At 38.3% G+C, this 27,035-nt stretch overlaps 3 protein-coding genes across 24 annotated transcripts in view; 2 read left to right on the top strand and 1 right to left on the bottom strand.

The window, feature by feature from the left end:
• Window positions 1-12,662, top strand: part of mtd (TLD domain-containing protein mustard) — a 424,160-nt gene extending 411,498 nt beyond the window's left edge. For all 21 annotated transcript variants that reach the window (XM_033481311.2, XM_033481314.2, XM_033481309.2 and 18 more), the window contains 3 exons: window positions 7,138-7,419; window positions 7,561-7,730; window positions 8,488-12,662. In XM_033481311.2, coding sequence (XP_033337202.1) covers window positions 7,138-7,419; window positions 7,561-7,730; window positions 8,488-8,623 — 588 coding nt within the window. In that variant the 3' untranslated portion in view covers window positions 8,624-12,662. The remainder of the gene's footprint in view (window positions 1-7,137; window positions 7,420-7,560; window positions 7,731-8,487) is intronic.
• A 5,336-nt stretch (window positions 12,663-17,998) lies between these two features.
• Window positions 17,999-25,601, bottom strand: Hao (Hydroxyacid oxidase). Its single transcript, XM_076527907.1, has 8 exons — window positions 25,074-25,601; window positions 24,697-24,848; window positions 20,363-20,618; window positions 18,944-19,072; window positions 18,740-18,872; window positions 18,413-18,529; window positions 18,227-18,338; window positions 17,999-18,164 (listed from the first exon to the last, which is right to left on the bottom strand). The coding sequence occupies exons 1-8, from the start codon at window positions 25,205-25,207 to the stop codon at window positions 18,097-18,099; spliced, it is 1,101 nt and encodes a 366-aa protein (XP_076384022.1). The 5' UTR covers window positions 25,208-25,601; the 3' UTR covers window positions 17,999-18,096.
• On the top strand, window positions 20,721-24,644 carry LOC117226653 (N-acetylgalactosaminyltransferase 6). Of its 2 annotated transcripts, none has more exons than XM_033481228.2 (2): window positions 20,721-21,633; window positions 21,936-24,644. In XM_033481228.2, the coding sequence occupies exons 1-2, from the start codon at window positions 21,403-21,405 to the stop codon at window positions 23,565-23,567; spliced, it is 1,863 nt and encodes a 620-aa protein (XP_033337119.2). In that variant the 5' UTR covers window positions 20,721-21,402; the 3' UTR covers window positions 23,568-24,644. The 2 variants fall into 2 exon arrangements, with proteins under 2 accessions (XP_033337119.2, XP_033337120.2); XM_033481229.2 differs by having other exon boundaries at window positions 20,728-21,609.
• Window positions 25,602-27,035: the final 1,434 nt, after the last annotated feature.

The raw sequence follows: 27,035 nt of genomic DNA, 5'->3' as shown, positions 1-27,035 counted from the left end.
TAGAAAAATTGATTAGCAATTTGCAACAAAATTATTCGAGTTTCGTCACAAGTGAATCGATTATAGTAAAACGCATCGAAATACTTGAATATCCAATAGCCAAATTAATGCCGAATATATTACACACTGCTACCGTTTCAGTACCCTGTACTTAATCTTTCGTGTCCCGGAGATACGTCGAAGTACAATTCAAACACAATGTGAACAACTGTGTCAAGTGTTCTGTACTTAGACCGAGCGAATACTTGATACTAGAGACAAGAGAGCACTGCAGTTAAAACAACGGTTACCAAATTTTCTAGCACCACTAACGTCAATCATGAAATAGAGATTTCGGAGTACAGTAAATTCTCTCCAATTAACGCTCAGCTTGTAAACAAAAATGGACAATAATTTAGGAAGCGGAGATACGGTTATTCGTATCCTCGCGGCTCGTTTTTATAGTTACCGATTGTCAACGACTATAAAAAACGAAATTGTCCATTTTTGTGTACAATCTGAGCGATTTACAATTAGGGAAAATTTACCTGATCTCAGCATGTTCGCCCGAATTTTCGTTGGTTTTCAGTGAACTCCGAGTTTCAACCGATTTGTCGTTGTCCTCGGTCGATTTCTAAAGATTCCACGTTGCTCGGAAAGGAAATTTAGGATAGTTCATGATGCGATACAAGGAAAAAAACACGCTGAAGCCGGTACAAAATAAAATCTTTGGATCGAAAAAGTTCACCCACAGCGCTTCGACAGTTTCCACGATTTATCTGGGCCCAAAGCTCTGCGTTCGACAGTCTCCGTCGAATATTCGAAAAAAAAATCCGAGCGTAATCTCAACATCGGGACGTTGTAAACATTTTTCTGTCGGCTCTGCACGGCCTCCGTTTTTCGAACTGGTTCGACATTCCATTTCGGGATCCGTTCTGCTCGTCCCGTGCGGGTTTCCACGTGTTCGGCGCAGAGACATTGACAGGACGCGCATCAAGCGCGATGTCATCCGCAGAATCCGGCCGTGCACAATGCCCGTTGTATGTAATTGCGGATAAACGATTCTTCTTCGAATTCGACGCGTCAACAACAAAGATAACAACTTCGTCGCGCGCCACCGAGCGTGAAGTTTGTTGTTTGCGAGGCGGTTGTATGTGCTCGCGGAAACGCGGCGCCCCATTATCGAGTGCGCTTTTTTCTTGATCGGCGCGACGGGGGCCGCCTTTCGAAGCCGGTTCTGTCCGCCGCGAAAACGTCGATAAGGGCCGATATCAGTGGTCAAGGAGCTTTTCCGATATTGAACGACTCGAGAACGTGTGAACGGTTTCATCGATTTATAATTCGATTCTAAGACGTATCCTTGAACAATATGCTTCTTGAAGAGTAACTCTTGCGGAGGTCGTTCGAAGGTCAACGTTATTATGGCGAACATATCTTTTAATTAGCTACAACGTTACGTTATTTAAAATAGGTCATCTTGCTTCTCTCGTTGCGGTAGAACGAGACTGGCTCGTAACGAAGATTTCGTACGTAATAATCTACTGAACATGAATGTTATGAATTTCTCCTACATCGAAACGAATTTTGATAATCCCGTTATCAAAATCTAGAAATGAAAGCAGATGAAGATGTACATATACGAGAAGCAAAAATTGTCTCTTGTTCTGTTAAAGAAATTGTCAACACTTTGACGACCGCGGCAAACATCTTGAAAGTTTCACATAATTGAAGTATTTTATTCAGTGAAGTATATAAAAATTGTGCAGCAAATTTATGTAGAATACATTACTTTTCCAACGTTCTTACTTTTTGCGAATTTTGATAAAATTAAGAAATTATAATGAACGAGCGAGGAAATTGAGTTTCGAAAATTAAATTTTAGACAACTCTGTTACACCTACATGTGGATGTCGCGGCGGTCAAAGTATTGATAGTGTAATTATAATACACTTTTTAGTAGTGCAATTATGATATACCTTATTAATAATATAAATCGGATAAATTTGGTTAATAATATAATAATATAATATGTAATAATATATAATAACATAATATGTATAATAATCTAATTCTTCAAAAGAAACTCATAGAAGAAGAACTCATAGTGCAAGGGATTGGAAAGATCGATGATGGCCTTGGAATATCGGAAATTATAACCTTGAGAAAAATCTTTAATATTAAAATAATATTCTCCCAACGAGGTAAACAAACTTTCTTCGTTAGATTTTTTTCTCGCGTCGTTCAAAACAAAACGGAGATACTTCACGTGAAACTTTCAGATTCTTTAACACTGTAGATCGTTTCACAATTACGATAAAATTGAGTCTGTTCGTATTTTCTATTATACGTGTTTCAATATAAAAATTGATTGAGAGAAATTCTCGTGGAAATAAGTACTCCAGTGGGAAAATATTCAAACGATTTCGGTGTTATTGGATTCGGGGAATGAATCGCTTTGTTATTCCGTCTAGAAGGCTCCCTTTTCCCAGTGGACAAAGCAAACGCGTAGATTGGAAATTCGGTTTTCGAAAGCGCGCGCACGTATAAAAGATAACGCTCTCTGTTTGACCTTATGTTTTATTTACGCGAGGCCGGTCGATTGCAACGAGTTGGAAGCCGCCTGGCTGGACACCGCTGCGTCTATGCACTGACGCGCTATTTTATGAGATTTTGATTTAAATCAAGTAAACCGTGTCGCTTGGCAGCGTGACTAGAATGTATTCTCGGAGCCAATGAATCCTGACTGGAATTCCATAGTTCGAATATTGCTCGATCGTTTAAGGATGTTTTAACGCGACGCTTTCCATTAATCCTACTGGACAATTATTATTTATTTACCGTATTACCGCGCACCATTACACTTCACGTTCGCAATACTTTGTTTATTAACGAAAAATAAATATATATATAATATTATATATATAAATAATATAAATATAATATGTATATTAATTATATTATATATATAATATAAATATATATATATAATATTATAAAAAGAAAGTTATGTAAAGTTATGTAACTCCCGTTCTGTACAATTGAAACGAGAAAAATTTATTTTGCATAAAAATCGGCGGTCTAATTATAATACAAGAGAGACAGAAATTTATTGATAACCTATTGTGCAAAGAAGATAATATGTATGTATATCTCGTTGGCTCCATCGAAAACGTGGGCCACAAGTGACTCGGAACTAGCCTGACAAGAGATCAATGTCACGCTTGCCCTATCCAGCAGGCTAATCGCGTGTTCGCTAGATTTAATGAGCACTGCAAGCGATGTGTGCCAATGTAAACATCGGGGTGAGCGTGGTTTGTTTACGAAAGCACGCGAAAAAGAAACTGGTTTTATCTTCCCCCGTGAAAGGGAGATCACCATCGACACCCAAGATCTCCACTCACCGAACATAATCGACTGCGAAACTGTCGACGAACCACGATTGGCTGTATTGATACTAATAATACTCTCGACACTCGTGGCTTGCAAGTAATAAATACTCGCGGTTGTTTATTAACGAGTACAGCTGATGGCCAAGCTTTCAAGAAAGAAATAAACAAGAAGACGCGCTTCTCACTTTTTGTTACACTTTTTTTTTGTTACACTCACTTTTGGTTTGCTATGCTAAAGCGTATCACCACCACGGATTCTATGGATTTTTATAACAAGAATGGCTGAATGAATTATAAAATAGAGCAAAAACATCGGAGTACTTCTACCCTTTGGAGTCTAATTTATTTTTCGTTAATTTGCGGTGTATCCAAAATCAAGTTTTACGCACATATAGATGTTAATAACAAGAAATGTTGATTTTATTAGTGTGGATTCGACTTCACCACCAAACTGAGAGGTTATGTGGTTACATATAAACAAATATGTGCGTGGTATGCATTCTAAGACTGGCATATTCGTGTATTGTGGAAAAAAACGAGATTCTTTTCTCCCAATAAGTGTACGAAATGCATAGATGGGACACATATATCCCGATAGACTCCAAAGGGTTAACATATCATAAGCGGGAAACGCCTAAACTCGTTTCGTGCTTAATATTATCAAAGCGCGAAAGCCAACAAAACTCGTTTTCTACGAATTAGGCGGAGTAATTATTACGCATCATCTGTTGCTAGATGTTGTATCATGTACGTTCCTTCCGATTCTGTTTTTATAAACTTTTTATTATTAAAAACTTATTGAATATTTCTTGCCACATACCTAACTGCCGCTATTATGGTGAGAATTTGGCAAGAAGTACCTTTCGATTGAACTTCAATATAACAACTTTTATTTTGCATAAATCCCCGCAGTACAGTAATTTCCGCCTAATTCGCGCTCAGATTGCACACAGAAATGGACAATTTGGGAAAAGGGACAATCGATGCGTTTCAACATTGCTGGACGAACGATCCTTATGATTCTCTCAAAAAAGGAACAAAATAACGCTAAACAGTTTCCTGTTTTCAATTCGATTTTCATTTGGCTCTTTTCTTAATTCTTTGAACTAAAACTGAAACTAAAACTGAATTTCATACATATAATCTGTTAAATATGAAATAGAATTTGATTGTTCTGTTATCGAAATCTGAGAATGAAAGTACAGTAAATTCTCCCTAATTGACGCTCAGATTGTGCACAAAAATGGACAATTTTTGGAAAAGGAGATACGATTATTCGAGCCTTGCGTCTCGTTTTTATAGTTCCCGATTGTCAACGACTGTAAAAACGAAATTGTCCACTGAGCATCGATTGGAGAGAATTTACTGTAATTATTTTTACACCGACCTAGTATTTAAGTTGTTTGAACATTTCATAAAAATAACTTGGATCTAAATCTCACGAAAGAATAGTGCCAGCTAACATGATCAATATGGCAGTTAATGCGTCATTCGCTAGACCGCAGATTTTTATGTTAGATTCCAGATTTCATTTCAAATCTTACAATTAAACTGTGGTTATTTATGCATTTGTGTCATGCGATGTGGCTATAAAAACTTGCGAGGTTCGAATAATCGTATCTTCTCTTCCCAAATCGTCCATTTTTGTGCGCAATTTGAGCGCGAAAGAGGGAAATTACTGTATAATCATGACGTTCCTCTCAGAGGAAGAAGTTGGGTCACTGTGCAAACAAACGATTGCGATGGTCAGTGACGATTCAATCGTGCCTACGCGATCCCGCCGCAGAACGACGCAATTCGTTCGATGCATTCAGTCGATTTATCAGTCCTTTTCGTCGGTAGAAAAAAATATAATGCCTTGAAATTCTGTTGCGACGACAGCGATATTAATAAACAGGTAATCCTTGGATCGTTTCCTAGTTTCTGTTGATCGGAGCCTTCGTTCATGGAAATCGCGTGGCAGGTTCTTAATTGAAACAGTGTACAAAGTTGCTAATTATGGATGCAATTATTAATCCGTTGGCTGTTGAGATTCTCGATCATAAATCAGTTAGCTTTTAATTTCAAGATTTAGCGAAAGAATTCTTTAGTCAGCAATGAGATCTGGTCTGCGCTAGTTAGGGAACAACAGTTCCGACGATTAATTAATTAGGGGTCACATCCTCCGCGAAAGGAAAGTCCCCACAGGTTGGACAGTGGCACTTACCGAGACTCTCGCCGACGCGCATTATGTAAATTTCATAATTTTAATGGATGAGATGCAAAGCTATAACGGGGTAGCAGGGCGATTCGTAACTCGTAATCCCGCGAGAGATGATCATGCGAAACTGTTGTCATTAGTGAACAGATGCGGGAATGCGATTCACCAAGGTAGCATCTGTACCATCAAACTAAACAATAACGGTACAGTAACTGGTTGATCAATGCGAGCGCCACTGTTTCCGACAAATCCCCCCCTCCCCTCTCACCCCTCGCGCGTTTCCATATCGATCCTAGAAACTTAGTCTAAGCTACATACCTGTATGCATAAAAAATAACGCATTTGCAGAAGTACAAATCTCTCTTCGATTTCACTGTAGAAAACACGAACAGTTAACTCCTTGGGGCACGGTGGCATTAAAAATGTCCCATCTTTTTAATGCACGGTAATGCATAGTGGGATATTTTTAGACCAACCTTAGAATAACCTCGAAATATTGCAATAACTGCATGCGTATTCATGAACCCATGTGGCATCAACATCCTATAACAACAAATAGAATTGAATTATTATTATCTTTTTATATGTTTTTATATTATGTGATTCCTTTATTAATAAAAATATACCAATTTTGTTTAATTTAAAACGCAATAAAATTTGTGTGCAAAATGGGTCTATTTTATTTTCTGATATCTTGTGCCCCAAGAATTAATGATATTTTAAATACTTTACATATGCGTGTAATATCTTCTATCCCGTACGGAGACGAGTTTACCTCTTGAACTTTCTAGAACAAATGGCGCTAGAATAAATCATTGTTTTTTGCTGAGAGAAGTTTCTTCCGAGATATGGGAAACCATTTTGGCAACGGTTGCGTGTCTGGGGAACTGTTGGACTGTTCTTCAGTCACATTGTCGCTCGGGAGACCGAGATCGATTCTCTTCGAACAATGCTGCATTGTAAAACGAGTCGTTTGCGCAATCCTATGTTGACGCGGTTTGAAAGTAAGGTCAAGGGTTCGGCGTGAAATGAGCATAATTAGTTGGTTACATTAATATGGAAGACCGTGTCAAAGGAAGGACTCATTCCTCTCCGTAATACATATTCATCGACACCCCAGCCAGAAAAAAAAACACGGACATTACAAAACAACAATTACAACACGACACTTGAATGCCACAGTTGTAGTGTGTGTCTGTCTATCTGTTAGCTGTTTTAGATCTAGACCTAGGTTTAGAGACCTCTGGACCCCTCTAGCGTTGCAACCCTAGCATATCTACAATAAGTACTGCAAAAAAGAACTCCCCAATCTGTACAACTAATCGAGGTCTCTGAGTACGTTGTTGTACCATGAATTTAACAAGGAATTTTCTAACAACACTACTTTGCTACGCGTACTCATAACTAATACAAGACAGCGTGGATTTATGCTAGAGCCATGAACTTCTGTCATTTGAATTTCCAACACAATGGACTCAGTAGACCCTGAACTTTTAGATCCCGTTTCTGTGATGTTTCCCATATATTTATAAAAATTCTAGTCACTTATTGCCCATTTTACGTTCACAGGTACTGTCTATGAGCGAAGAAGTCAGGCGAGCCCTCTATGCAAACAGTGCCATCTCCCTAGACAATGAAGTCATCGTGCCAGATCTTGTAGGAACCACAGAAATCCTCGGCGATGAGCACAGAGAACAACTGTGCCGGCACTTGCCAGCTAGAGCAGAAGGCTATCTGTGGACCCTCGTCTTCAGCACCAGTCAACACGGTTTCAGTTTAAACAGCATGTACAGAAAGATGGCCAAGATAGAAAGTCCCATCCTGTTGGTCATCGAGGACACCGAGGGCAATGTAAGTGCATTGTTAAACATTTATGCTAACCATTGGGGAAGTTTTCAAAATTGATCGCTACAGAAGATTATTTGAGTTTATTAGGAGGCATGTAAAAGAAATGGGGCAGTCAGAATTAATAATTGTTTCCTGTGATTTTAGGTCTTTGGTGCATTAACTTCTTGTGCTCTCCACGTGAGCGACCACTTCTATGGGACCGGTGAGTCCCTGCTCTTCAGGTTCACACCCAGGTTCCAGGCATTCAACTGGACAGGGGACAACTTATACTTTATTAAAGGGAACAATGAGAGTCTTGCTATCGGTGCTGGAGAGTAAGTATATTCCCCAAATTCTTTCATTTGTAGGCGAGCTACTAGAGGACTGTTTCAGTCGACACTTAACACTTTGACGGTCACACTTTTCGTAAAAAAACTTGCCCTTGCCACTGGCACATTTTGTCAGCTGTGTGACAAATTGGCAGGCTGTTGATAAAGGCATGCTGGTGACATAGTGTCACATAATTTAATGACCAAAATATAGAATGTAACAGTGATATAATAAAGTAAAATATAATAATAATATACTATACTATATATAATATCTATATGTTACATATAACACCCATTTCAGTTTCCTAACAATAATTTCGTTTCCGCTGTCTGAATCTTCGCTGTCATTTGATTCTAGCTCACTAACATTTGACAGGTTATCCGCGTATATCTCGTCGTCACTTTCACTCACTTTTGAAGGATTGGATATATATGTGAATTTAGATAGATGGATGCATAGACAGATATAGATATATAGTAGATATAGTAATAATCGATACTAAGTAGACAAACAATAAGCAACTGAAGTTTTGCAACTATTCGAACATATGAACTCAGTCGGTAACTAGCGATTCCGTGAACTCACGTACACGTGAGTGCGGTCGATAACCGTTAACTGAGCGAACTCACGGATACGTGAGTCCGGCCATCAAAGTGTTAATGGACTGGAAATTAAAAATAGTCAGGGCATCAACAGTCTGTCATCAGTAGTAGTATCTTTTAGTCCATGAAGATAATCAATCATTTATGATGTTTTCAGTGGCAAGTTTGGACTGTGGCTGGACGGCGATCTGTATCAAGGCAGAACACAGTCCTGCAGCACGTATGGAAATGAGCCGTTGGCACCACGCGAGGATTTCGTTGTGAAAACACTAGAATGCTGGGCATTCATATAGGACACAGCCACCTCCTACACGTTGTCCAAAACTACGCCCTCGCCGCAGCCTAATTTGACTTGAACTCGACAGTCTCGTGGAGGTTGATCGTCCCCAGGAGAGATTACAGGAAGACTAGAATTTCTAAGAGACAATTACCAGACGAGATTAAATCGACTAACGGGTTTAACCATAACTAACGGCTGGTTAAATCACTTTACCGATCGATCATCGACCGAGGAATCAGATGTATGGGACTGTTCACGAGAAAAGAGAATTTTGTGATTTCGAAGGAATTCTTCCCTGGAACGAAATGGGGGAGAGAGAGTTTGGAGACGGAGGCGAAGAAAGATATGATAACATGGCGACGATGTGATGTTACAACGTCGGAACGTCAGAACGTTGACCCACTGGACTATAACAATTTATCAATTATCATTTAAATTGTCCTATTTGTTTTTCTATTTTAAGTTGTCGTATTTATTTTATTTTTTATATATATATATATGTATACACGAGAACACACTCATACACGTGTTACGTTGAACGAGTCGTTAATGTTGATTTCAATTGTCGCGTGTCGTTGAGGATTGGAAAGATCGACGACAATGATTTGTATTTTTTTTTCTTTTTTGTTCACTTTCGCCCATTATAACTCGTCGATCGCCGCTTCGAACTAGTCGCGAGAATCATGAGAGTGTAACGAAGCGTGAATGATCCGAATACGAGATTGATCGATGAAACGGTGACAAGAATGTGTGATAAATGATAAAGATTACGCGTACGAGAGGAAGGGGAATCGCGTCGTCGAAGTCGGAGGAAAATGAAATACTAGAGAAACGATAATAACACACACACGACACCAAGAGAAAAAATGTTAAGCTAACCGTTTGTTGATGTGTAGATAAATTGTAGATAGTGAATGTAAATATATATATGTATTTGCCAATCGTGTTAACGGTAAAGAAGTTAATTTTAAAGGAACATAATTATATACGCTAAAAAAAAACGAGAGGAAAACGTCGCTAATGAGGAACACCTTGTGCAGAGCTCGTCACACACACGTTACAATGCTGGATGAGAAAAAAAAGGACACACGCTGGTTACGTACACACTGTGTCACAGAAATTGCGCAAGAACCATTGAACGATACTCTGGAAGCGTGATCGCGACCCGATGTAAACGATCTAGGATCTGAGAACAAGTAGCTTTAGAGAGGTGTTATTCTTCGTACTGATCTTTTAAACGAAAAGAGAAAAACAATTGCGATTAAATGCAACTCTGATTGCGTGATCAACACATACACACACACGCGCGCGCGCGTACACGTATATATACACGTGCATATACATACTACGCAACATACAAATTTACGAAGAACATGTTTTCGCGACCTACGTACTCTTATGGTGAACAACATGCTTCTTGAGTCTCAAATAACCACAACGAACACACACGCCTGTGCCTCGCTTCGCTCTCTTTCTTTCCCTACGCTAGAAACAAGTGCATAACCCTACATGTCAGATCCTGAGTAAATCAGAGTCAAAGCATGTTCTCCTTATATTTAGAATCACACGCCACTGCTAAAAGTATTTGTACGTTCTCCTACAACAAACCTGGGCTGGCTCGCGAAACGTACCGATTTATTTTTGTATGACATATTGATTATTGACAAAATTGAACTTTAAAAGATATCTCTAGTTTTATTTCGACTTCTGATTTGAAATAGCTTGAGATTTTGTGCGCCAGCCTATCGAAAGAGACAGAAAGACATTTATCACTGAATAACACATCGTTTCACAACTTATTGACATCGAAAATAGTTGTTCAAGATAAATAGATGTGCATAGATACTTTCTGGACTCGCCGCAGATCAGACTATTGGAGAACACAGACAATAAAGTGGAATGTTAGCTGCTTAGTTCTCATATAAATGTATTGTAGATGAAACAAACATAGTGGCTAGCTTGGTACGTTTAATAATCTTCAAGATTATTGAAGTTTCACGTTCATTTGGTCAGCCCGAATTAACGGGCTAGCAAAAGAACGACGCGTGCCACCATATTTGTTTCAACCACGGCAAATTCCTCTTCTTCACACGTTCTTGTTTCGTCACTGTGCCTCACTGTGGTATGCATGTAACGTAGTATTCATAGAAATAGAGTGAGGAGAGGGTAAGAACAAATGAAAAATTCAAAAGTGAAGAAAACTTTTCTAACTCGGATATTCCTGGAACCTAGGATCGCTGGACTGTTGACGTTCATGCAAATATAGATCTCAAGGAATTAATCTATGAGTTCTATACCGATCAAAGTATGCTACAAATGCATCAAATTCGAATCTAGTGATTCTCAAAGATGAAGACACAATAATTCACACGATTCATCCGATCAAGAAGAGGAAAACGCAAACATTACTATTTCATATGATAATGTTCGCTCGGCTCTGATAATAGAAACGGTGCCGATCCAACATTAACGCCAATCACAAGACCACGGAACTGTCCACGAGCTTATAGTCCCTACATTAAAATTAGAATCAATCGACTGTGTCGCCCACCATTTCTACCGCTTTGTAAAACATTCACCGATTTCCGTTTCGTTGAGCGAGACAAAAATAGCCTAGAGAGATTGTATACTTGTTTAACGGTAGAATAGCCGTCACTAGGAAAGGAGTTTTGATAATCGATTTTATAAATTGATTTTTGCCCCTCGGGCCCAGATCATCGGCCGTTCGTAAGCCCGAGAGACGGATTTTTCTAGCGGCTCCACAACGAGATGTTACTTATCGAGAATAAAACGAAAATGAAGAAAAAAATCACTTCTACGCGAGAGAACGCCCTTTTATACCGTAGAGAATATACCATTCCTTCCATTTTACTAGGAAACAGTTTCTAACTTGTATCGTTTCTACGATTTTCGATCTTCGTACTTCTTGGGGCCGCTTATTTTTTTTTTTAACCTTGCACTACCAGCATTTTGTCTCTTTGATCATGCAAAAATATGTATTTCTTTTCTTATTTCAACGTGGAGAAGGCGAGAAATGAGTAATACTTTGAACTCTCATCGATTTCTTTTTAGGTTTTTGTCCTGCTGACAGTGCAAGGCTTGAAAAAAAACATTAATCGGGAATTCGCGTGATCATGATTGTTCTTGAATTAAACGGTGGCTTAAAAACACAGCACAACAGTAACTGCATGGAAAAATGTTCAGAGTGTACGCTCACTTCCGGTGCCGCGGACGATCGGAAACTGCGCGAAAGACTGATACGGCGGATGGATCACGAGAATCGTAGATCTGAACGAGACAAAAGTATCCGTGCACTGGTTATGAAACGCACTTGTAGAAGAAAAAAAATCACACAAAATGAACGAAAAACGAAACATTGTTGGATAGTAGAGAACTCCATGGAGCACGGTTTCAAACAGAATAAGAAAAAGAGAGAGGGTGGAAAAGCACAAAGCGTATTAAATTTAGCAGGCAGCTTGTTAGATTAGTTTTCGGGTATGCCGATAACACCGAATTACGACACATTTGCATAACGTGGTCTTAGGATTTTCAATAATATGTACTTTCTACGTCGAGATGGGCAGAATTTCGTTCCAACGATGAACGATCGATGTAGATAGATTTCATTTTCGCTTTTCGTTGTAAATTCACGCAGAAAATGTTGTTCTGTTCATTATTATTCTTTCTTTTATCGCTTGATTTTCTAAATTTGCCCATCTCTGCTTTTATGATACCGATGGAGTGAGCAACATACTCTTCTAGATTATGCGAAGGCGCTTTCTCTCGGATGGAAGTACAGCGATCAAAGTCGAATCAATCAACTCGTAGAACCTCAACTTAATGAAACGAAAAAAAAAAAAACATTAGCCAAGACAATACGTAATATTAAATGCAAGAAAGAGAGGAAAGAAAAGCGGAGTGCTTGACCGTGGAATTTTCTTTCTCTTCTGTTTTTAAAAAAATGACTCACTACCCTCGCCTTCGTGCCGAATATCACGGTGTTAATGTACATTAGAAAGAAATAAAAAGAACATGATGTGTGTCTGAGTAAACACGTTCCTTTTGTTTGTTTGTTTTTTTTTCACTGTATTTCGCTCGATGTACATGTATTAGGATTTGAATCGGTTTCCACGACTGTCAGATGGAAGAAGTAAAACGTCTAGATTAGATTGTCGCGTTGGAATTACGAAAGTGTAATGGTTCACTTCTAACTGCTTCGGACGATCATATCTTGGATCACATCATTTATAATGCTTAAAGAAGCTTTTACCGACCCTCGGAAAGCATGTATGGATCAGGTGTGCTCGTGTTCTCGTACTTGAACCGTAGCGGATGCTTGAAACCATAGTTGTGAATTTTTTCAAAACGTTTCGAGCACTTGAAATATATCAAAATGAATGTGAACACGAATGATCTGTACGCGCGATTTTAGGGTATCTAAAACATGCGTCGTCGCAACGCTAAGTCTTTGATACTTTGAGTACAAGTACAATGCTCAAAATGATTAAACATAGTGCATACTCTAAGGGGTAAACAGAAACTCTACAATGTTATAGAAGTTAGAGCCCCTTTGAAACGAGGCAATTACCGACTGATATCTCATTCTCAGAGTATATTCACGCGTTGTCAACTTTTAAAACTGTAATCGAACAATACTTGAGGTATCCGAGAATATGTCTGGAGAATGAGTTTTTAGTAATACGTGGTTCACTAAATTAAAGACTCCTTCTTGCTTTGAGCAATTATATTAGGTTGTTGCAACATGCTTTTTGATAGAACTTGGATATTTTCAAACGAATTTGTACACAGCGTTACACGATATATGTACATGTATATATTTATCCTCTGCTTGTTATACTTTCTCAATAATATTTCTAAGAACATTTACTCCAGCGAAGGATGAAATTCGATTGTTTCGTTTCATATGAAGTGCTTAGAACATGTGTATGCAGCAACCTACTATAACTTCTAACTGGTAGGGGTTCTTCATAGCCACAGATATTGTAACGAACAACCACCAAGTAACTATCGCCGTGCTTTTGTCTACTGCTTGGAAGGATTCTTTTTCTTCTTCTAAACGAAGCGTATTCCATCTTAAACGTTAGGGACGTTTCCAGGACCCTAGGTGTCGTCTAAACCTAAAACATACGCAACTGCCTCCACAAAAAGAGAAAACTGTAGCCGTAGATTAAGCGTGTCACGTGAAATCCGGGAAGAGATACCTAACCTTAACTAACGACGATGCTCTTTCCTGTACGATCGATCGTGATTTTAATTCAAATGCGATCTCGAACGCTGCACGTTACCTGACGGTCTTCGACAAGCTACGATCTGCGAAGACAAGCTCATTGCACGATACGATAGATATTATCAAATGATTCACCGGGCAAGTAAGATCACCAAAAATCGATGATATCTTTCGACGTGCAACTCGAGCTGTTTGGAAGATGACCGAGAATTTTTCGGAAACGATATCCTTTACTGTCAGAGATGATCCAATTTTACCGATACATTCAAGGATCAGTTTCATTCGGAATTGTTTTCTAAAGAGAGGCGTTCCGTTAAACTCTTAAGATCGAGAGTAAACTTGTTTAAGAATATCGATCGAACGACATATCCACTAACTCTACCATTTTGGCTTTCATCGAGGAACGAAAATTCTGATCACCCAAGGTTAATCGACGAAGATCCAATATTACCGTTCATCGCGTGTACATAGAATCGTACAGGATGTTCCAAATAACGTGCAGTACACGATTTTGAATTTCGACGGCGTTCTTCGGCATCTCTCGAAGCACCTGTAGTTAGGCGACCATACCCGCGCCGCTTAATTAGGCGAGTTACCATGCAATAAGTTGAAAAAGTATTTGAATCGTTAAAACGATAAGAGCAATGTTTGATCGCGAACAGGGCTCGAAATTTCGAAGGAATTATTTCAAAGAAAAGTTGCGCGACTCTTTTTGGAAAACATCGAGTGGAATTTTCCTCGTTTCCGAGACACCCTGTATAAGCATCGCTATATCAGTGATTTCTGACAGTAACAGGACGCGAAAAGGTTTTTCTACCAAAGCATTAATTGTTCCTCGACTATAGGGAAGTTCACTCATCTATCTTGAACACGTTGAGGTTAGTTAACTGTTAAATGTAGAACCGTTTAAGTATAAGCATATAGCTTTCTGCGTTCGTATAAGAAACATAGAGGAAAGTAGGGTGACTTAAGGAATCTCTGCTGCAAAACCAGTATAAGGTTCACACGTGAACACACCCTAATATAATCGCAAAACCGTGTATGTTAATAATCGTAGTTTGATTAGCGGCGGTTAGCGTGCTAAACGAAGCAACAAGCGAAAACATAACGTGAGAAAACCAAACATATTCAAACGGGGACGTCAAACGGGGAGGACGAAGCGACAAATACTCGACGGGGTGGAGACCTTTGGTATACACATTGTCAATTAGATTCAGACTGATCGCAGGGATTGAAACACGCATTCCAATTGAGAAACAAAAAAACTCGATGTTCTTCGATGTTTAGCTAGATATTGTTGTCGTCGTCGTCGTCGTCGTTGATATGATCGCCGAGCCGCGATCCTGCGCCTCGATCCGACATAGCGCGAAGATAGAGCGGCGAGAAAAGAACTTTGGTCTGAAGTGTTTCAATGCAAGGTATCCAATTCTCGCTATGTCGTTCGATTTTAGTCTGTTGTACACGTAGACAGCTACTTGTACTGGAAACGAAAAATCGTAGGAACGTAGATAAACACAATCTTTCACGTCTGATGCTCTCGATTCAACGTTACTTTTTAATGTTCTGTTTCTAGTAATTACTTCCTCGTCACACGTTCACGGTTGCTGAAAGATATTTGTTTGTTTGGAAATAAGTCGAGACTACACACATGTGCTAACAGATTCTTTAGACGATAGTAACCTATTATTGGAGAAAAAAAAGTGCTGGAAAACACGTTCGGTTTATTTCTTAGCGAGGAATTAGAACCTTGTTTACCCGTTGTTGATTTGCGTTCGAAACCAATTTGACCGTAGTCGATTATGATTTCTGTAGTACTTACCTTTGCACGAGTCGTTTAGTACCACGGAGTAAATTGTGTGTTTACCGAAATTTGCGTTAATCACACGTAGATCTACCGTATAACCCACTCGCAAACACGAAATACGTACAAGACTCGAATATCTATCCTTCGCGAACCGCTGAAACGATATTCTCTAAGCACATTTTTACACAGTCCGCATCATCTCGATCAGAATCATCGATCAACTTTTATTGGTGAAAGTTTAATCGCAACCGATCAGCCGATGTCTATCCATGATTTTTATCCGATCGCGTAGATCGCGGTAACAAGAACTTCTTTACGGCATCATTTCGAGCGAACGTTCTCCATTGTATCTTCGATTTTAAGATTAAGTCTCAGTCCGCATCGATCGAACCTGTTCTCCGATCACCGAATTTTTACATCGAGAGGCCCCTCTGCAATGATAAAACCATCGCATTATAGTTAAAACAAACATGTCAAGCTCATCTCATTCGTTCTATGTTTTGAGGGGAAGCATTATCGAGTGATAAAAACATATCCTCCGTACAGGAAGTTTAATCTAATCGATCTAATGTCAGAAGATAGGAGATTTTGATCAGTGCTATCCAACGTGCAATGGAAATATGTAATTCCTATTATTACAACAATAACGACCTGGTTTGCTCAGCACGAGCATAAAGATCCTCGCCAATATTCCTCCAAAGAAACCGCAGAGATGATTGAACGTTTTACTAAATTTCTGCCGTTGCAATTAGCAGCTATCGACGAGAACTAGCAGAAGTTCGATACACTTACGTTTGGGATTGGGATAGCACTGGTTTAGAGAAAACGAAAACACGTTTAAGGTATCAGGAAAGGGTCCGGGGCGATAGGGGAGACGAAGGGCCCCTCGAATCACACACACAACTCTCTGGACCAATAAATTTTACACTAATTGTACTGTCGCCTAAATCGCCGCTTCCGTGGAAGTTATATAAATCTCCCCGTCTCTGGATCCTACGACAAAAAAAGACAAGCTAGGGACGCATCAGCTAAACCAACGATCATTCCCGCGTTCACAGAGCAACAAAGAACAAACCCACAACAACAGTACACTGTGTGTCTATCGTAATCGTATATTAGTCAACTGTATATCGTGTATGTTGAATTAATCGTACGACGAGCCACTGAGCCAGGCAAAAAAGGGAACACGTCCGCAATGAACTTTCGTGAAATCCCTGGAATCTAAGCGATATTTGCGTACTGAGAACTTTAACAAATTCTTTCATCTTTGAGCTACATGAATTTTGTCAAAATTCTACAACCTCTTTAGGGGAAACTATCACTAGAAAACAATTTGTGAAGATTATTTTACGTTTTCTTACACATTTTACCCATTGTACTTTTTAAGATTGTTACCTCGAAATTACACGAGCGAATAATTTTACTAGATACATATCTCCACGGAGATAAACTCCGCGATCTTGACAATATAATAGTGGACGTGTCCCCTTGATATCAGAAAAAACCACGTGCATAAATAAACAGAAGAGAGCTACGCTGCTCTTGAACGGAACAAAACGGTGTGTATGTACGTATGCATGTATATAAGGCATATAACAAACCCTCTATACAAACTACACAGTGCGGGAGGTATGTATGTGTGTATATACGACACACGTGTACATTGCGTATACATATTATACATAACTTAGCGTCGCAGCGTGCATACACAGCAAGAGGACCGTAGCGCAAAGGAGGCCACTATACATATATACATAATGATATACATACATATAAATATATACATAACGAGGATTAACTGTAACGTTGTAAAGCTGAGTGAAATGACGGCACAGAGTTACTAAGAGTAATAATGAAAACGCGAGACAAGATAGCAAACGAGAGTAAGAGAGAGAGAGAGAGAGAGAGAGAGCGAGAGAGAGAGAGAGAGAGAGAGAAAGAAAGAAAGAGAGAATGAGTGAGAGAAAGAGAAATGGATTTATTTTTTTGCCAAGAGAGAAATGGATCAGAGAGCCAACGGTGTATTTTTTGCGTATTAACTGTACACAGAGGGCCGATTACTCTGCTGCATGTTCCGATTGCGTGTCATAGTCAATCTGTTCCGTTTTGCGAGTAACGCGGATCACTTTGGATGCGTGTGCGCGTACGTACGCCTGCAAATTGTGATATGTGTGCCCCGCGCACACGCATATATGTATACAAAGAAGAATATACAAAAGATATTCAATAAAAACGCCAATATTGTGAAGTACACTTCGTGAATCTTTGTTTTCGTTTTACCAGCTATACGAAATATCAACTATCCCCAGTTGATCAACCTTTTCCATTATACAATATTCTGTCTTCACCCTCACTTTTTATTTTTCCATCATAAGAATTATTGCCCACGAGGTAAGCTTATCATAAATATTTAAGAATATCATATTGTTTCGAATTATAAGTGGCTGTAATATGACTCGTGCTTCACCATTTCCCGAGTTACATCCTTGACCGATCTACAGCCTGCAAATTAAGGAAGAATATTTATTACATTTACTTATCGAACCGCTTATCAGACAATTTACCTGTCAACGCAAAAACCAAATCGATTTCCTTCCTAAAAAGCTCGAGAACGTTACGCGCACCCTCCTCGCCTGAATGACTCAGACCCCATAACATTGGTCTACCGACGAATACCTGGAAGATAGAATAATAGATTCAACTAGAAGATCTTTGTTTTCATCACATGGTTAAGTAATTTGAAAAGTTACCATTTTGGCACCTAAAGCAAGGGCCTTAAAGATATCGATTCCTTGCCTCACACCGCCATCCATATAAATTTCCATTCTCCCATTTACAGCCTTGACGATTTCTGGCAAAACTTCGATCTAGAAATTGCATTATTTTACAATTCATTCTTAAAAACGAAATGGATGAAACAGCTATTAAAGTCGTGTGACATTCTGATGAGAAAATGAGTTCAGGAACGTAAAATGAGTTATCGCTGGCACAAATATTTTTGGGAAACTTCTAAAATTAATTAATTAGCATTATGAGAGACTGTATCGACGTTTAAATATTAAAAGAAAGTAACTAACTGATGCGGGAATACTGTCAACTTGTCTAGCGCCATGGTTCGAAACGACAATCGCTTGCACTCCATGTTCAATAGCTAGAAGTGCATCTTGCGGAGTCAAGATGCCCTTCAAAACAATTGGCATGCTCGTAATACTGTGAAATACAACTAATTCAGTGTTTGGTTTAATTCCCAGAATAGAAAGTAACTATACTCATCTTCTGACCTTTGTAGCCATTTAACATCGTCCCACGATAATGATGCATCGAATAAGCTCATCACATACTCGTTCAAACTAGAACCTGCTTTCGTCGAATTCATGCTATTTAACATATCTTCTTGGAAATTTCCTAATCTGGAAGCATCAATATTTATTAAGACATTAGGTATATCTGAATATTTTTTATCATCGCAATTTAACAATTAAAAAATATTTTGAGAGTACCAAAAGATTCAGTGAAATTTTGTATTTTTCCTTTCATGTTAGAAAAGACTATTTGTTGTTATCAATGTAAAAAAAATTGAATATTTGTTCAAGTAACAAATGAGTCTTCCTGAGTTAGCAAGAATACTCCGTGGGGGTCTAGAATTATCTTCATCCCTATTCCACCCTCCTGGTGAGACCCAAATAACTCAGTAAGTAATGACTAAAATTAATGTAAATGGTCTCAAAATGTCCGTGATGGCGCTGCGCATCGATTGTATACTATACATTGCCATAATTATGTCTATTTATGACTTTCGCGAAGTTTCTTAAAAAGTTGCTCATTTATGAATCACGAAGCACTATCAGCATATAGCAAGCGGTAAACGCCTGAACTAAGTAAAACATTAATTATACCATAATTAAATGTTTCTCAGCGACTCTGAATTGTGCATATGGGGAAGATTTAGTTTTAGCATTTAAATCTTTTACAATTGAAAATTCCAGAAGACATTGCTATAATAATTTTTCGACTCTCCGAGTTATAATTATTTAGTTACGAACGATTTTCATGTTTTAATATGGAATATTGAAACAAATGATTCGTGTCGCTTTTCTTGTTAAAAACCGTGTAAATTTTGGAACGCATCTTCTACTGTCTTTAAACGTCCGTATAACGTCATTACATTAGTGGATAAACGCTCAAAATATTAGCCAAAATCAACTGTTGGTAATTTGGCTATCAGCTTCAGCGTATCGTCGCTGCGTGGCATTGTATTTAAATTTCAGTGGTTTTTAGGCAGTGACGTTACCTATGACAAAATGTTGAACCTTCAATAGTGAACAGTTTGAGTTTTTTGCTACTACATCTAATGGTGCTATTTTTATATTTTCAGCAGCAGATGATTCGTGCCAGATTTAACATAGCGTCTTATAGGAAAAATAGCAAAAATGTATTGATGGTAACCTATCGTATAAAATTAATGTGCAGCATCATCGCAAAGATTTTGAGATCAATAAACATTAATTTTGCTTTTCCAAACGGATAGAATTTGCTGTAGACATTTATATATCCTCACTGTCAGAATATCTTTTTACTTTGTAAATGGGCAGATTTCGTATCGTTTTCTTATCTTTAGAAAAAATTAAATAATTCGAAGTAATTACGTATTAAACTGATCTTAAACGCGGGGATTCCGTTGAGATGAACGTGTATTATACCTCAAATGTTTCGGTAATGAGAATTTGTTCCTAATGTCAGCCCGCCTGTCCCCAAATAATGGTGCATCAACAGTGAGAACAAGTGCTTTGAAACCAGCACGTTCTGCTCGTTTAACTAAATTTTGTGTGACATCACGATCTGTATATATGTATAGCTGGAACCATTTTACTCCTTTTGGCGCCGCTTCTGCTACTTCTTCAATGCTACTTGTTGCTATCGTTGATAGTGTATAAATCGTACCAGCTGCTTCGGCGGCTGTAAATTAGATATTTTTAAGAATTTCACCGTTGTCAGAAAGAAGACAATAGTCTTGAAACAATTAAATATTACTTCGATAATATGTTACATATTTGAATCCCAGAATCAGATGCTATTAAAGAATTAGAATTCATTTATCAACGATAAATCGTACAATTACGTAAAATCGACTTTCAGCTAACCCTTTGTAAATGCGCATTATAAGTGCAAAGATATTACAATGTCAACAGATCTTATCACAAGGTAATGTTTGCCGACCAGATTGCTGACAACGAATAAACTTTTCATCATAGCACCAACTTTATATAATTTAAATTTTGCCAATTCAGTATGAACTCCAACTATTTAAGATTCGTATAAATCCTCAAATAATCGGTCTAATGTAGTCCAATGATTGAAATAAAATAGTCGCAGATAAAGTGCAGGGGGTAGGTAGCAGCACTAATTTGTGCATGCGTATGTAGATATTATGTGAACGTTGTCGAATGTCGAGTGCTGCAAACTAAGTGCATGAAAAAATGCATTTCAACTGCGTTGAGAATGCAACTCGCTGGCTGAAAGGTGCTTCGATCTCCATGGATCGATCCTCAGTCGACGCGTGGCAACCGTGTCAGATCCATGTGTATCCGTAACTATTTGCTGACGATTTCTATAATCGCAGATAACAGCTGATAAACCGTATTTTAGTACATATGAGGTTAGTTTCGAGCAAATAGTTCGCCAGCCGGTGGCTAGTGGCGGGTTTTATTGGGTGTCGTGCACGCGACATGACCGTTTCACGATGATGAGAAGAAATGTGATAAGCCTGATAAAGTTCTTCTTTCTGGCCGCTTTTACTGTTTTCCTGACTGTCGTTATATTTCGTTTCGTGAGAACGTCTCCTAACCATGAGGCTACGTCGCCGGCAGCCGCGCTCGTCGTCGTCGATGCCGGCGGCCCGAAAAGTTCTCTCGAATCCAAACAGAGTTTCAACGAGCATCTCAATCAGGTACCTGTTCATTTTAACGACAAGGTTGGTGGACACAGGTGGAACAGGTTTAGCGATAGCTTAACCTTCTGCATTCCACGCTCAGTACCGTACTTTCACTTTTGCGGGTCCCTTTCGCGGTTGTCAACGGTTTACATTTTTCTATATGACACTTTGAATAGAATGTTTACTGTTTTTTACACCTTTAACACGTTCGTTGCCAGTTTATACCAATAACGATTTTCGTAGCTACCCTCAACAGCAAAATATCATTACAGAAAAATTAGAAATTCCTTTGTCTTTAATATTATCTACAATCTTAACTAACGTAGTATTATTTTTTATAGGATGATGAAGAGAAGAAAATTGATTGGCACGATTACAAAAAAATTGCCGAGGATGCAAAAAGAAGTGGGATGGGTGAACATGGAAAACCTGCGAGTCTTCCTCCGTCTCTGGACATGTTGAAAGAAAAACTGTATCAGGTGAACGGTTTTAATGCTGCGCTCAGCGATTTAATTGCCCTGAATCGCTCTATACCTGACATTAGGCACGCAGATTGTAGGAAAAAGAAATACTTAAAAGATCTAGACTCAGTTTCTGTGATAGTCTCCTTTCATAATGAACACTTTAGCACATTAATGCGTACTTGCTGGAGTGTGATCAATCGTTCTCCGGAGAGCCTTCTCGAGGAAATCATATTGGTTGACGATGCCAGTACAAAAATAGAATTGAAGGAATCATTGAACGATTATGTTGTAGAATATTTGCCTAAAGTAAAGATTGTAAGATTGCCAGAACGTTCTGGGTTGATTAAAGGCCGGTTGGCTGGGGCTAAGATAGCAAAAGCAAAAGTGCTTGTATTCTTAGATTCCCATAGCGAAGCCAATGTCAATTGGCTGCCACCTTTGCTAGAGCCTATTGCACAAAACTATAAGATTTGTGTGTGTCCATTCATCGATGTGATAGCCTATGAGACATTCGAGTATAGAGCACAAGATGAAGGTGCCAGGGGAGCTTTCGACTGGGAATTGTACTATAAACGATTGCCACTATTGCCGGAAAACCTCGACAAACCAACAGAGCCATTTCAAAGTCCTGTCATGGCAGGAGGACTTTTTGCCATCAGTGCAAAATTTTTCTGGGAATTAGGTGGATATGACCCAGAGCTAGAAATATGGGGAGGAGAGCAATACGAATTATCCTTTAAAATTTGGCAGTGCGGCGGCCAAATGTACGACGCTCCCTGTTCAAGGGTAGGTCACATTTACCGAAAATTCCCTCCTTTCCCCAATCCAATGAAAGGGGACTTTTTAGGAAAGAACTACAAGAGAGTTGCAGAAGTTTGGATGGATGAGTATGCCGAATATATCTATAAAAGGCGACCTCATTTAAGATTGTTAGATCCCGGTAATCTAACTGAGCAACGAAATTTGAGGCGCAGACTTCACTGCAAATCGTTCAAATGGTTTATGGACAACATAGCCTTTGATCTGGTTGACGTGTATCCTCCTATAGAACCAGATGACTTCGCATCAGGAGAGGTCCGCAACATGGGAGTGCCAGAGCTCTGTCTCGATACGAAGAGGAGAAAAAAAGACGGACTCGTGGTAGTCGATATCTGTAAGAAAGACGATTTTAGGATCGATGGAGAACAGGAATTCCGACTGACTTGGCACAAAGATATCAGACCCAAGGATCGCACCGAATGTTTCGACGTGTCCAGAGGGGACACAAAGGCTCCCGTGACTCTGTATCCTTGCCACGGAGGCCAGGGGAACCAACTGTGGCGTTACAATATTGAAAAACAATGGTTAATGCATGGTTATTCGTCCAGGTGTTTGGACACTGACCCAGCAAGCAAGAAAGTATTCGTGACCAATTGTGATTCGGCATCCGCCACACAGAAATGGAGGATCGAGAAAGTGAATATGAAGGCCATCAATAATTGGGACAATGTGGGACCCAGACGACATTGATTAATCCGCTTTTTACTTGCCATAGATTTATAGTCTCTGTTTCAATATCATTTTTACTTAGACACGTGTATACGAACACACTTCCTTTACATTAACTAGTCAAAAAAGGGAAATTCTGTATTCAAATTTTCTCTTTTCACGATTCTGCTCAAGGAAACGTCCTTTGGAGGAATCATACTATGTTTTGTTCCACGACGAGTATTCATTGTAGCAATACACCATTGTATGAAACCTTTCCTTCGAAGCAATTCACATCATTGTAAATATCGTACAAACCCTCTGTTGTGCCTTAAACATATAACTGCATTTAAAACAACACATTAATTACAGTAATTACTTTATAAAAATAACGTTCGCTTTAACGCTCAATTCTTTATATACGACAGACGATTATTACGATGTAGGTAGAACGACTAGGTAAGAACTGATCGTATACATTTCTTTAATGCCAAATTGTGGAACAACTAACTAAGTTTCCCGAATGATTAACGAAGTGTTCTTGTAGTTCTGTATAACCTTAAGCTAAATTCTTTTGTAAAGTTGTTTCAAATAAACCAAAAATTCCATTCACGATCGAAATATGTCTCGGAAACGATAATAGTTTGAAGATATCTGCGAACATATCATCTTTAAGCGTACACTACCGAGCATGAATCACGTAATAATCTGTTTATGGTCTCCGATATACAATATCGTTTGTGTTTGTAATTATGTAACGTATAAACGATCGATTATTGTATAAAAGAAGAACGGAGTATTTTATAAAAATATTCTATTTTGTAATGAGAAATAGTAGAGAAGAAAAATCATAGATCATTCTTAACAATCTTCACTTATCCTCTGTACTATATATTCATTGTACATTTAATGACAATTTATACAATAACGAAGGACGAGAAAATTCTATGCAACTGTGATCGCGGTACGTTTTTGTTGAACTATTTTTGTAAGACGTTTGTATTGATTAAACATTTTTATTAAATCTATATGAGTTCTAATAAATGTAATCGACGGTAAATCAAAAGCAAACCTAGTCTATCGGAACAACACTGGATGAAAATAAAAGAAAATATAGCATTTCACGTGTATGTATGTATGTATGTATGTATGTATTAAAATTGCATTTTACCTCTTGCGTTTGCAAGTTCACCATCAGGATGTGCCATGCGTTGCATCGCCGACGGTGCAACTCCCAAAGGCATGGAAATTTTTTCGCCCAAAATTGTGGTACTCAAGTCACGTTTAGAAACATCCTTTAAAAATCTAGGCCGTATCCTATATCTGTAAATTATTTGTTCTACTTACTTTTTCTCCAGAAAACGGTTTCATACTAGTTAGCAATCCTCTATTTTTAATTATATTCATTATCAAACACTTTAACTGTTTTAATATTATTCTGCTCTACTTTTTAAAATGAATACGATTTATTTCATTTTTAATCAGCGTATACAACTATCTGACTATTCCAGTTTTAATTTAGACCATCTCACGTGTCTGCATACGTACTTTCTGAAAGCCTCCGTGTTCAATCTCAAACTGAACTGTTCTCCCGCCCCCGAATTATAATAATCCCTCACGGCGGGTGGCAAGTGTTTGGTCGCGTATATTTCGTAATCCTCCACGCAGACGAACTGAGACATTTTTTCTGATATAAGATGGATCGAATTCAATTTTCACTGTAACAGGGTTGCTCGATTCGATCAACGATCTTCGTTCACCTCCTCACAACCGTGACATCCCTTCGATGGCAATCGATAAACTTTAATCAAGTTCTATGCAGATTTCATTTCTCTCTCATTCGAGAGAGAAAAAAAGAAAACGATTTTTTAAGCGTTATATCGCTGAATATATCGTTTTATATCGTTGAAGTCTCTGTAGCACTGTCATATACACGGTGCATCTACCTTGAGATACAAAATCGCTGACCGATTAAAATGAAATTTCGCAAGCGAAATATAAATTGAAGTGAAATTAGCGATCACTTAGCTGGTCCCACGATTCGTAACCGACTGCGGCAGCCTCTGGAAGCCGCGACGATAACCCTCGGACGCGTTTTTTAATATTACTGATAAAACTGTTTGCCCTATCTAGTTTCCTTGTGTATTAACTCTCGATTTATCTTCGCAGAGACTAATGAACGGTTTCTGTACATTCGCGAGACCCGCGAGATGAATCAGTATCATTGTGCACCCGACCGACCTTCGATATTATAAACGATTTGACTGTTGTTGAGATTTTTCGTAAGTCAAATATATGAGATCGTTATCAAATTACGCATCTCGTCTAGACACTTATCTGTTACGGTGCACGCAGCTTTGGAAATAGTAAATATCCAATCGTAGTTTATCATCAATATCCAATCATCCATTTATCGTTTGTGATGTTTGGTCAATGGGGTGATGTCTGAAAAATCATTATTATGACTGAACATGAAAGTTTATATGTATAGGATGATAAATTCGTTGGTGGCGCAATAGATAAGGGGACGATTCTTCCTGAAATAAACAATGAAGAGTCTGTAACTTACGCTGAAGTTTATAATATTTAACAGAAATTAAAGGATGGGAAACATTAATTTCCACTTCGTTATATCGAGGAAAGAGAATTCGTTTATTCAATGAATCTAGGATTTATTGGACGGATAGTACAATGAAAACATAGTTTAATAGATTTTCCTTGCAAAGAATGCTTTAGAGAAAGTTTATTTTACGTCTTTAATTTACGTAGAAGGATAATTTTCTCTCGTCTACCATCCTGTCTTGTGAAACTGTTATCGACAATAAAAGATCAATGCAAATATTATAGTTACATGATCAGTGTCACATTTATGATTTTACCATCCATAGACCGATTTGTATTGAATTACTTTTAATTTTGTAATATCAATCGGTAGAATCCATCGTTTAGAAGTTAATTTAACTTCGGTAATTTGTTATCAAAATTTTCCGTCATAGGCTTATAAATCTACTTAGTATATTAGCAAATCCATTACTATAATATGGTCGAATTTTAATCCCACTCCTCGTCAATATTAGTCAGAGATAGTACGAAATAACAACGCTTAGCGATGGTCTATTCGATAACGTGATTATTATTCATACTACCAACACAATACTTTTGAAATGAATCATGTGGTCACGATTCTTTTCTGTGTCATTTCCTAATATTATTGATTCTCCAAATATTCGGTCTGCTGAAATTATTTTCAATTCACTGAAGTGTTTAATGCCTTGACTGCCGCATCACACCGATACAGGGAAACAGAATTATATTTTCCAAATTTGAGTCATATTTTAGTCATATTTTCCAAATTTGATTAGGATCTGAAAAATGTAAGATTGTTGAGAAAGTAATTCCTGTCGTACAACTTAGCGTTTCAATCTTAATTTGATTGAACAAAGTACTTCAACTTCATGAAATTTTTGAGGTTATTGGCGTGGCAGTCAAAGTGTTAAAGAAAATGCAAAG

The sequence above is a fragment of the Megalopta genalis genome, unplaced genomic scaffold, assembly GCF_051020955.1.
Source record: "Megalopta genalis isolate 19385.01 unplaced genomic scaffold, iyMegGena1_principal scaffold0050, whole genome shotgun sequence".
Taxonomy (NCBI): Eukaryota; Metazoa; Arthropoda; class Insecta; order Hymenoptera; family Halictidae; genus Megalopta; species Megalopta genalis.
This window is presented reverse-complemented; position numbering and strand designations above follow the sequence as displayed.

Coding starts and splice junctions, on each gene's coding strand:
- LOC117226653 (XM_033481228.2), top strand. CDS start 21,403: ATGATGAGAAGAAATGTGATAAGCCTGATAAAGTTCTTCTTTCTGGCC. Junction 21,634..21,935: donor CTGTTCATTTTAACGACAAG/GTTGGTGGACAC, acceptor TATTTTTTATAG/GATGATGAAGAGAAGAAAAT.
- Hao (XM_076527907.1), bottom strand. CDS start 25,207: ATGTCTCAGTTCGTCTGCGTGGAGGATTACGAAATATACGCGACCAAA. Junction 24,849..25,073: donor AACACGGAGGCTTTCAGAAA/GTACGTATGCAG, acceptor AATAATTTACAG/ATATAGGATACGGCCTAGAT. Junction 18,165..18,226: donor TTTGGTTTTTGCGTTGACAG/GTAAATTGTCTG, acceptor CTTAATTTGCAG/GCTGTAGATCGGTCAAGGAT.